Source organism: Lissotriton helveticus, chromosome 6 (genome assembly GCF_964261635.1).
Source record: "Lissotriton helveticus chromosome 6, aLisHel1.1, whole genome shotgun sequence".
In the NCBI taxonomy this organism is placed as follows: domain Eukaryota; kingdom Metazoa; phylum Chordata; class Amphibia; order Caudata; family Salamandridae; genus Lissotriton; species Lissotriton helveticus.
The window spans coordinates 1722027860-1722039952 of record NC_136067.1 but is presented as its reverse complement, the minus strand read 5'-3'; the positions used below and the strand labels follow the sequence as shown (position 1 = coordinate 1722039952).

Here is a 12093-nt window from a genome sequence, read left to right as displayed (position 1 = left end):
ATTACTGAATAAATTACCGTTGGTTCATTTAATTTGTTTCTACCATTTCATTTTATCAGATAGACAGTCATTCAACGTTGGCATATGTACCAAGCCTGCAGCTTTGTGCCAAAGGAATTCATGAGGAGAAATAATTTCACAGACAAAAAAACAGCAACAAATAAACGCGTAGAGAAGGAAAACATATCAGTCGTGTTATAAAGGTGTACAGAGTAATTTTCAAAAAGAAAATAAGAACGGCCTAGAGTGATCATTTGAGCAAATAATGACAGCATATGCGTGACAGCTTTTGTGAACAAGTTAGGAAGATCCGCTCTAGATACACGGAGTGCACTGGGGATGACTTACGTTGTCCGGCCCATTTGTGCAGCTGCATGAATGGGTAACTGCCAGCTCTCTTCATTGCAAAACAGGTTTGGGTCTGCCCCATGGGAAAGCAACAGCTCTGCACAACTGGCGTGGCCTTCCTGCGCTGTGATGAATAACGGCGTGGCCTTGTCCTTTGCTTGACAATTGACATTAGCCCCTGAAATAGAATAAAGCTCTTCACATTGAATCGACATTTGCATTCCTGCCAAGCCAACATATATTGCACGGTTAATTATGCATTACGTGTCGCCATGAGATGCTGGGTCTTAGTAGTCGACCTACGTTATTTTTTGCAATGTATAATTTATTGGCATTTGTTTTAAATCATGGTAATAGTGCAGCACATTAGTACGTGTTCCTAATGTATCCAATATTACCGTAAAGTGGATCATTTGTTTTGCAAAACAATGAAAATGCTGGAAACCCACAAGATCTAGGCCGTTTTTCCTCTTTTAATGACAAAAAGCTCTACTTCCCATCCTCAAAAGACAGAATTAATTACTTGTGGATTTGTTGTAAAATGCACATAAAACTGTCACAAAATGAACATGTACTTATACCAATATCAGGGATGCAAGTGGAGGTGCACACAAGATTTAACCCATCTTTACCGTATACAAACTGCTTCTAAGCTGCAATGGTGTGACACAATACTTATATATATGGCAGGTACGTCACTGTAAGTCAAATATGCTTTAATATAATTCACTTGTGTTAATGTGCTCAGCGTAGTACAGCGTTCGCTTCTAGCCACCCCTCTGATGGTGAGTGCGACAGGAAAAGAAGGGGTGACTGGAGAGGCCCAAGGACTTGGCCGTAGCCCGTGAGTCCTTGAAACGCTTTAGAGCGTTGACCGCTTTGTCGCCAAAAAGGTAATGGCCATCAAAGGGCATGTCCATGAGTGTATTATGGATAGTTAATCTCATCTAGGCATAGCGACAAAGGGCCACTGATGTGGAAATCGTACTGCCCAGAGTGTCGGCGGTAACCAACCCACAATGGATGGCAAACTTTGCTGCATCCCTCTTGGCGGCAACAGCCTGGGAGAGCACTGTCCGGGCCTCCTCCGGACACTGAGGCGCACCTGCGCAACTTTGTCCCAGACAGAGTGTGAATAACGGCCGAATAAACATGCTGTGTTTACCGGTCGCAGTCCCAAGCGGGCGGAAGAGAAAATCTTCTTTCCAAGATGATCCATCTTCTTGGATTCCATTTCCAGTGGAGCGGTAAGGAATGCGCTCTTGGAAGTGGAGGCTTGGACCACCAAGCTCTCCGGGGTGGGGTGTTGGGAGAGGAAAGTGGAGTCACCTGGAGCCGGGCAATCATCCTATCCACGGGAGCACCCGTGATGTGCCTGGACTAGGTGCCCAAAAGGGCGTTGGTAAGGGCCTCATTAAACAGCAGCAGGGGCTCCAAAGTGCTCGCAGCCGGCTGAAGCACCTCTGTCAGGAAGTTAGTCCTGACCGCCACTGAAGGAAGCTCGAGGTTGAGAGCCTCGCCCGCCCTACGCAACACCACTGCATATGATGCTCCCTTCTCTGTAGCCACGGTAGGAGGAGACAACATGCCAAGGTCAGGGGAGGTGTCTGGATCACTGGCATCCCCCAGTTCCTCTCTTCAGTCCTGCTCAGAGTCTAGCTGACCAGTCAGAGGGTCCCCTGACCCCTCCCAGTCCTCCTCTTCATCCTCTGGTTGCCAATCTGGCAGAAAACAGACCCCAGGAGTGAACAAGGGCACAAAAGGTCCATATCAGGATGGAGGCTGGGGACGACACCGGCCGGGGGCACGACTGGCGTCGGCTGCGGTAGTGGTGCTGGAGGAAGCGGCGCCGGTGGAGGTGTTATAAGGTCAACCAGCGCCGATCCAGATCTAGGCCTGGATCCAAGGGAGGCCTGCGGCACCGGGTCCGGAGCCATCGGCGGAGAAGGCCTAGGCCCCCATACCGAGGCGTGCTGGCGGGTTCAGGCTGCCCAAAGATAGCGTGCATCGCGTCATAAAATTTACAAAGCTGGGCAGGAGTCCCCCCGGGTCCCGGGAAGGGAAGGAAGCTCGTAGTCGACTCTTTGGGCTCCGCCCGCATCCCTCGTCACGTCAGCCGACCGACGGAGAGAAGTTGAAGAGCGACGATGCTTCTTCGACTTCTTCTTATGCTTCGACTTACCTGACCCCGAGTGCGAAGACTTCGAATACTTGGGAGAGTGATGATGGCTCCACGACCGGTCGCTCGACCTCCCTCTAGACCAGGACTTCGAATGGCACAGAGCCAACTGCTGGTGCTCAAGAAGCTTTCAGGACCGCTCCCGCAAAGCAAAGCCTGCGCAGCCATGGACTGGCAGTCGGAGCACGATTTGGGGTCGTGGTCGCACTCCAGGCACAAGAGGCACACGTGGTGCGGGTCCGTAACCAACATCAATCGACTACAGGAGCTGCATGCCTTGAAGCCAGGTATCCCTACGTGCACCAGGAGTGGTAGACTCAAAATAGATGTTGACAAAGTCGCTCAAAAAGTTCAGTCAAAAAGTGACTGGAGGTACCGCTCTCTTCGGATCTGCGCTATCTGGCACAGAAAAAGAAAGTACTGACATCAGCGCGTGAGGGCGGCGTCTAAGTAACTCCTGCGATGTCATCCCGGTGACCAAGACGCCAACGACGGACGCAGAGCCGACCGACGCCACCTTTAAACGCGCAGAGGTACTGCAGACGAAAAACTTTCCGGTTCCAATCTGACGCCTGGGGGTGATTCTAAGGTAAGGAATCTATAACTAACATGTTTCTTTCAGATACATTGTTTAAAACTGTGACTCAGAAAGGTTACTGGCACAGAGGATGAAAGCAGTGTAGGTTGCTAGATGCCAGTGACTCTGTTAGAACTGGGGGCCTCAGGTGGGCTGAGGTAGGTACCTTAGTCCAAATAGGGACCCTTGCTTCTAGTCAGGGTAAGGAGGGACACACTCTTAGATACCCCTGCTGACCCCTAGTAGCTTGGCACGAGCAGCCAGGCTTATCTCCAAGGCAATGTGTAAAGTATTTGCAACCACACTCCCAGTAACACAGTGGTAACACCACAAATGGCCACCACCCTGGTTTCATAAAAATAGCGGTATCTTTATAACAAGTATTGGAAATGCAATAGGTCTCGCATTAGAAAAGTTGGAGCTATTGGTCTTGTAAATATAATTATTTTAAGTTATGTTTATTTTTTTAAAATATTAAAATTATTAATATTGTTCTTTGAAATGCCAATAGTTATAACATTAGCAAATGTGACACCTATAGCATTAGTAAAGCTACATGTTTAGTTTTTCCCTGACTTACATGTACAGAATAGATAGTGAGAAGGAGAAGAAAGAGAGAGGTAGAGGTACTCAGATGGATACGGAGGGGGGGATAAGGGGGAGCATCAGGAGAAATCACAGGGAACAGGTGGGCTGGACGGAGAACAAGTCGGATGGGGCGGGGGGCGGGGGAGAAGGGGAGTGAGCAGCCATTGATGAGCGAGTGGGAGGGAACACCATATGGGGCACTCTGTTACATCAATGACTGCAAGCAAGCTCTTGGCATTGCTGTGGGGAGGGGGGAAGGGAGGAGGAGAAACAAGAGACACGGCCTGGCGGCCGTGAAAGTGAAAGTACGGCCGGCCGGCCGTGAATAATTAGGGGAGGAGAAATGCCTGAGGCAGAGCGTACAGCTTCAGATGCCTGTGGGAGGGAGGCTGTTGGCTTTGAAGTGCACGCGCTTTTTTCACGGGCACTGCATGCAATCGCCGACGATGGTTAAGCTCTGGTTAAGCCCCAATATGTCTCGCAAGCTCAATGCGCAAGCGCATTGACAGGCTCGACCTAAGAAGGGGGTAAGGGCGAGGTGAATGAGGGGAAAGATCAGTTGATAGGGCGGAGGGAGCGGAGTTTGTGAGTAGGAATGGTGGAGTGGAGGGGAGAGAGGAGGGAAGGGAGGAGTAAAGGAGGGTAGTGGGTTGACTGATGGGGGAGAGGAGGGCAGTGTGAGGGAAGGAGATTAATAGGAGAGCTCAGGGTAGTGGGGATGAAAGGGGAGATTAAAACATTGGATCTTTCCGAAAAGGGGACAGCAGGGAACAGGGGGGAGCGTCGATGGGTAGGGAGGGGACGGGCTTATGCAGGGGCAGAGGTAGTAGTCGAGGAGGAGAAGGCGGGATGGTAAGGGAGTTAGGAAAAAGTTGTAAAGAAAGAGGAGTGCGGGGAGAGGGAACAACCCTGGTGGAGGTGACGAGAAGGGAAGGGGGAGAGGACAGGAAGGAGACGAGCTGGGTACAGGAGATGAAAGGACGGGGAGAGAAACTAGGAAATGACAGTGAGGGTGTCTAGTCCGGAGAAGGCGTGAGGGTGGTGGTAGAGGTGTAGGGAGACACGTCATAGAGGAGGCAGTGGAAGGCTAAAGTGCATTAGAGTGGAAAGAAGTGGGGGAGGTGTCAAACTCCAATACCTTCGGGTCAAGTTAGCGCTAAATAAAACTGCAAAAAAACCACACACAAAAGCTGGATGAAAATTGAGAAGTGTAGAAATGAAGGGAGAAAGAGGAAGACAGAACATGGGAGGGAGTGAGGGCAAGAGTTGGGGAGTAGAGGGTTTGAGGTGTAAATTAATGAAGGAGGGATGGAGACGCTGTAATTTACATTTTAGATATTTTAATCAGTTCACTTGTCGACATATTTCGTTTTGCCAATTATTTCTGGATGTCTTCAAAGGGCTGTGGAAGCCCTCGTCTTATAGAGCTAGAGGGGCTTCCGTATTGGTCTTTCCCCCTCTGCACTGCTATGAGACAGCTCTTGCCAGGTCTGCTGTGTTTTCCAGCCTGGCCTTGAGGTTAGAGTTGTGCTGTTTCTACTCCTCCGTTCAGGGTGAACCCTTAAGGAACTTTAAACGAGTGAATATTGCTGACTTCGTCTTTCTATTGTTCATGAAGGTTTTATTAAATTCGTGAAGGCAAAGAATATGAATGACGAGGCTGTATCTCATTCTAAACTGAATCTATGCTCTTCTGAGAGCTTTAAGGCAAATGTGTTACATAAAACAAGCATTGAAAAGCCAATAGGACCAGCTTATTTTAGTCAAAGGCAATAGTATGCACACACACACACATTCATACATATGGTGACAAACGACAGTTGTATGACGACATGCACATAGTATTAATGCGGTGGATGCATGGATAAGTTTATGGTTGGAAGGGCGTGCCTGCATGCAGCGGTGGGTGGGTGGGTAGGGGTAGCTGCACACATGGATGGATGCAAGTGTGAATGGGTGGGTGAATAGATGCATGGATACGTTTATAGTTGATAGGTGTATACTTGGATGAATATATAGTTGGATGGGCGTGCCTGCATGCGAGGGTGGATGGGTAGGAGTGGCAGCACACGTAGATGGATGAAAGTGTGAATGGGTGGATTTATAGAAACTGGATAATTCCAGATACAATTTATAATAAGGGCGCTTTGCAGAGCTGGCGACGCTGCGCCTCTCTAGATGTCACGTTAAGTTTGCTGAACTATGGGAATGTCACACCGAAGTGAAACCCTTTCGTAACGAGCTGTGCAGGTTCCCGGGCCGACTCTCTGCACTTTATCCACAGTGGGAGAGTGACATGAGTCGAGAAAAACATTCAGTTAATAAAACCGCATCCGAGCCAAGTCCTGCAGCTATGAAAAGAGCAAATACATGTAATAAAGGTATTGTTTTGAACGTTTGACGCTGAAGCAGATACCAAGCACAGGGGCTATGGGGGGGAATAGTTCCTCCATGGTCTATGTTCCGGCAGCACACGTAGATGGATGAAAGTGTGAATGGGTGGGTGAATGCTTGGGTGAAACGATGCATGGGTGGATGTTGAATGATGGATCTCGGAAGCAGCTCATTGAGGGTGTTCTATGAAATAAAATATTCACCAAATGGTCCCATGCGTGTCACCTGAGCCAACCTTGGGTTTGTATGTAGATCACACACCGAACATTAAGAGCGCAAGGTACCGGGAAGAATCCCGAAAAGTGTGGGCAGTGTGCGCTAGCATAAACTGCGAGTGACCGGCAGTGGCGGTGACAAGTGGGGGTTAAAAGAACTAACAAAAGCATCTTACCGCAAGTGTAAAAGTAATGGGCAACATTGTTTTTTGTTATTAAAACAATATTAATTTAAAAGTGATCAGCGGTCACCATGTCAACAGTCCTATTTGCGTTAGAGTTCTCCTGTTACTTGGCAAACTTCTACCGTTCTAATTTACAGGTAGATTCATTAGCAAAAGAGGAGTTTGAGACTAGACAATTGCACAATCTTACTGAATGCAACTTCTCCGCTAGAAATGGGGGTGTGGAGGTAAGCCAGACTGACAGTTTGCGCACTTTGATAGGAGTATTAAATGAATGTGTATTGAAAGCTGCCAACGGGGATACCCAGTGTAAATAGCAACTGAATGATACTTTAGTGAGAGCCCTTGGGATGATGAGATCTATTCTTACAGCGCCACGAAAGGCAATAGTGGGGCAGCAAGACTCTGTTTTAAAAATTGTGTGCACTGTCTGTTATATTACAAAAATGATAAATGAACGTGCCCGGAAAGTAGAAGTAAAAAAAAAACAAGCACTGGCGTTGCCAATAGGTTTCGCATTTGGAAAGTTGGAGCTATTGGTTTTGTAAATGACATTTTATATTTATATATAGAACGTGGCATTAAAACCAGCTCTTTAGTAAATTTATAATTAAAAACAACCTGGAGTTGTCTTGATACGGAATTTAAAACTTACAAAAACATCTCTAAAGTACTGAGGCGCATCAAATAATGTGTTCTTTTTAAATAAAAAAATAACTCCATGGCACTGCACAAAAGGTGTATCTTCGTGAATCTGTTGTGTACTGTGTTCTTGTGGACTGGGTATTGTTGTCGAAGATTGGTTTTGATTTATTTTTTCCCAAAAAATCTCTTTAAATTAAGTATTTTAAAAGTTTTGAAGCTGCATCTTTATAGAGTGTTTTACTCTGCACCCTTTATTGCCCCAATGACTTTGTTTGCCCCTATGAACAATGAAAATATTCGCTGTGAAATATTGATTTTGCACTTACAGTTTTTGTACTTTAAACGTAAGGAAACCTCTATAACGTGTCTTGTGCGGATGGGTCGTAATGCCTCTCCCCTCCCTCAACAATTGTAATAAACAGCATTTATCATTTAGGCCTCGATTTTGAATCCGGCGCTGAAGTCAAACCAGAGAGCAGGGGCTGAATTCGAGGGTTGAGATAAAGTGCTGTAAAGTGCGTCTTTCTGCAGAGATGTATGAGAGGAATGTGTGAGAGGGCAGGCGCGGTCTCTTAACCCGGCTCTACTCGAGTAATAACAGGCACTTTGACCTTTGAACTGTAATAATAAATGTGCGGACGCTGGCTTATTTCGACACTTTCTCCAAATAACCAGTTTTATTGGGCGACAAGTACTATCCAAACTCTCACCACTGCCTTTTCTTTTCACAAGGCCCCTGTGGGCTTCCCGTTCATTGGTGAAGGGGGTGTGATATTATAGCGCCCACTGGTGTGTGCAGAGCTTGCCTTTGTGTCGGCCTGCTCCAATTAAAGGGAGAAGGTGTTGGCTTCCCCCAGTCACACCCAAGGGCACTTTTGGTGGCCCTGCGATAAAAGTGACAGCACTTTGAAGGAGCACTTTAGCAGGCTGGTGAGACTTCTTCCTAATTCATTTGCCCCCACCCCTCCCCTCCCCCCTTAATTGCTGATCACCCTCTAAGCTTCGGCGCTTCCTTACCGGGGGAGGCTGGTAATGCTGATCTCAGGGGTCCCAGCTGGGAATCCTAGCCTTGTTTGTGGAAGGAAGCGCCGCCTGCGCTTATCTGATGCTTCAAGGCCCCTGCGTCTGTCTAGGCGGCCGATAGCGTTCTCCGTCTCCGAGGCCCCTTCGGAGATGTTGCTGGCAACATTAAAGTTTAAGAAGCAAAGAAAGACACGCAATCCTTCCCTAAACACCGGCCCCCTCCCCATGCCCCCACCGACCCCTCCCCCGTCGTTTCACTATCGGTCATGTTTTTATTTATTTATTTATTTATGCATTTTTATATAGCGCGGACTTTACCCGAAGGTGTCAGAGCGCTTCACAAAAGGAACAGAAATGAAACATAATGAGAAACATTACAAAAGAACAGATTACAAAAGCATACGTTACGTTACATAAGGTAATAGTGACAATTGAGCAAACAAAATACATGAGGTAGTAAAAATTGTGAGCAACCATATGAGCATCTTGACTACAAGTCCCAGAATTCATTGCAGAGTTAAAACACGGTGTCCTTGATGACAGGGAGTCATCTGGTTAGTGGCCCTTTCTTTTAATGACAGACATGTTCTTTAAACAACTCAATGAGACCTTTCCCCAAAAAACCGAGTGTTTCTCTAATTATTTGTCCAATTGTTGAAACAGGATTTGGAATGCTCTGGCGCTGGCTGCATTAAGGGGGCAGGGAGGCGGAGTTCCCGGAGTCAGCAGGGGTGCGAATCTGTTTGCATTCTGAGGTACAATGTCTGCTGCATTCGGACAGCCAATCAGCAAATGATGCAAGGGAGGAGTAAGTATTGAAGAGGCATTGTCGCCTTATTAAGGGAAATAAATAGGTTGGGTGCAAAAAAACACTATTGTAGTGAAAGTAAATAAAGAGCGTTCTGGGTGAAGCTCTAATGCGATTTAAAAGTAACGCTTTTGCTGCACTGTATTATCCGAGCTTCAACATAGCATCCGTCAATGGCTTGAATGCGACTTCCATTACCATTACATTCTCTCTTTTTTGTTTGCTGATATCATACATATTAATAAGGAATGCGTGTTTTACGTTGGATTGGCAAAAAAGTATGTCATTTGGAAGAAAAAGTAAAGCGTGAGCAGGAGGGGGCAAAGGGAGAGAAAGAGAGAGAGAGCGAGAGAGAGAGAAAAGTAAAGCGCGAGCCAGAGAGAGACAAGGGCGTGAACAGGGATGTAATTAGGGGGGAAGGAGGGACGGAACTGAAGTGCTGGTGGGCAGAAAGAATGCTCTGGCTGCATTAAGGGGGCAGGGAGGCGGAGTTCCCGGAGTCAGCAGGGGTGCGAATCTGTTTGCAATCTGAGGTACAATGTCTGCTGCATTCGGACAGCCAATCAGCAAATGATGCAAGGGAGGAGTAAGTATTGAAGAGGCATTGTCGCCTTATTAAGGGAAATAAATAGGTTGGGTGCAAAAAAACACTATTGTAGTGAAAGTAAATAAAGAGCGTTCTGGGCGAAGCACTAATGCGATTTAAAAGTAACGCTTTTGCTGCACTGTATTATCCGAGCTTCAACATAGCATCCGTCAATGGCTTGAATGCGACTTCCATTACCATTACATTCTCTCTTTTTTGTTTGCTGATATCATACATATTAATAAGGAATGCGTGTTTTACGTTGGATTGGCAAAAAAGTATGTCATTTGGAAGAAAAAGTAAAGCGTGAGCAGGAGGGGGCAAAGGGAGAGAAAGAGAGAGAGCGAGAGAGAGAGAAAAGTAAAGCGCGAGCCAGAGAGAGACAAGGGCGTGAACAGGGATGTAATTAGGGGGGAGGAGGGACGGAACTGAAGTGCTGGTGGGCAGAAAGGACGGCCGTGGGAGGCGGATTAGGGAGATGCGCGTGCTTGTGTGGTCACGTGACCCGCTTTTGTGGCCACGTGACCTCACATGCACTGTGAAGAAACGCCAGTGGTTTCACGAGTCGGATCAAGCACTTGAATTTTCGCCTATTACATTCACAAGCGAATGATAATAGGCGAAACCTAAAAATACCCAGTCGCCTTTTCAGGTGACTGTAACAGATCCCTCCCCCCCTGTTTGTGGCCTTTTTTGGAGCAATACATACTTGTATTTGCGAAAGGAGATGGAGCCCTTTTTACTCATGTCTTGACTTCTGTTTAAATTTTGGATACCTTTCTATGATGTTATTTCAGTTGGAGAAGCAGTGCTGTGCCCTGTTGAGACGGTTTTGCTCTGCCAGTGAGCGCTAGACAGATGTTAACAGCTCGAGGTGTAAAATTCAACTACTGGTGAAGATCTGCAGCTACACTATTTTAATAAATGTATGTGGTTGGGAAGTAGCGTGTTAGATAGCGATGCTCGTTCTCTAGCTATTGGGGTCAAGCTGGCTCTCCCACGGGAGGGAGTGGATGGAAACCATGGCAGGGTTGGTGTGAGAACTTAAAACAACAATGGGAGAGTGGATTAGAATTGTAAACAATGGGAGGGTGAGGAGAACTGATAACGACAAGAGTGTGAAGATTGAAATCAGTCTGCTATAAACTCACCTCAAGCATTTGGTGAAAGGGAGGGACCATGTGCAAATAACTGGTGATCACGTAAAGTGGTCCAATATATTCAGATCAAATTTGCACTATATAAAGCTGCAAAATAAATGTTATAAAAGCACTGCCAATGTTTTTCTAACGAGTTGGGAGGACAGTAAGAAACGATGGAAGGCTATTTTGGAAAAGGACGGGCAGCAGAAGGGGGAGGGAAACAGCAAGTTGGGGGAAAGGCAAGGAATAGCGGGAGGAAGGGGATTGTGTGCGGGAGAAACACAAATACGAGAGAGAAGTGTGATTACGTATGTGGTATTCAAACAATTGACCTGCTTGAATATGCCAGGCAACAACCACAAGTTAATAGCCTCCCATTTCCCCCCCTCCAAGGTTGTGCTACAGTTAAGCTAGGGCGAGGGGAGCCAGGCAAATACGTTGTAATTAAATAAATCATGTTTCCCGCGTCCCAAAGGGCGCATTTAAAAAACATCAGGAAAATTAAAGATGGTGAAGTGATTTGCTGTCCTACCCTCCGACAAGGATAAACTAGGGCGAGGGGAGGAACATTGGTTGATTAAACGCACAAGCTCCTGCCATGAATGTTTCTTCTCAATGAGAAGCCAGATCAACTTAACAAGGAGGGGACTGCTGGGGGGGGCGGGTGTTAACAAGATCAGGCGGGCGAGTAGGCGGTGAGAGAAGGTCAGTGAGCCCCGGGGGTAGTGGGAGAGACCGTTTCGGACGCAGCTAGGAAAACAGTGCATCACAGTGAATGGAAACGTAAGGGCATACGTAAAGGAAGAGATCAAATAAGGGAGGGAGTGGGGAGGCATGCTACAAATACAGCAGCAGATGCAGTGGTACCGGGCTCACTGAAACGGCTCTAACCCGTTTGTAATGCCCGCTCTATTTAAATCTGCGTAACTATGGCTGCATTTTCTTTTAACCACAAACGGAGTGGTGGGGGCTTGGTTGCACCAGGTTTTGCGGCAGCCATACTGGCCACAGGTAGAAGATGGGTTGAGAAGGGATTAAGGGGATACAAAGGGTATAGAACAGAAGTAATGACTTAAGTAACATTGAAAAGCGAGGAAACTGGAAGACGTATGCTGTGACGAAGACCGCCAATAAGCAATCAAAAAGACGGAATAAAGATAGGGAAGAATACAAAATACACAAGCTCTTGGCATTGCTGTGGGGAGGAGAAATGTGGCACGGCCTGGCGGCCGTGAAAAGTGCGCAATGAAAGCCTTTGATGCAGCAGGGGGCAGAGCGGATCCCTTTCAAGTGAAGCTGCTGGCGGCAGATGGCTGGCTTTCATGTGCACGCGCTTTTTAGGTCAATGCGCTTGCGCATTGAGCTTGCTTTTCACGGGCACAGCATCAAATCGCCCGATGGTT

The 12093-nt window shown here is 47.1% G+C and overlaps 1 protein-coding gene across 7 annotated transcripts in view; it reads right to left on the bottom strand.

The window, feature by feature from the left end:
* Nucleotides 1–12093, bottom strand: part of ASB3 (ankyrin repeat and SOCS box containing 3) — a 471022-nt gene that overhangs the window by 167025 nt on the left and 291904 nt on the right. For all 7 annotated transcript variants that reach the window (XM_078649594.1, XM_078649600.1, XM_078649598.1 and 4 more), the window contains one exon: nt 349–526. In XM_078649594.1, coding sequence (XP_078505720.1) covers nt 349–526 — 178 coding nt within the window. The remainder of the gene's footprint in view (nt 1–348; nt 527–12093) is intronic.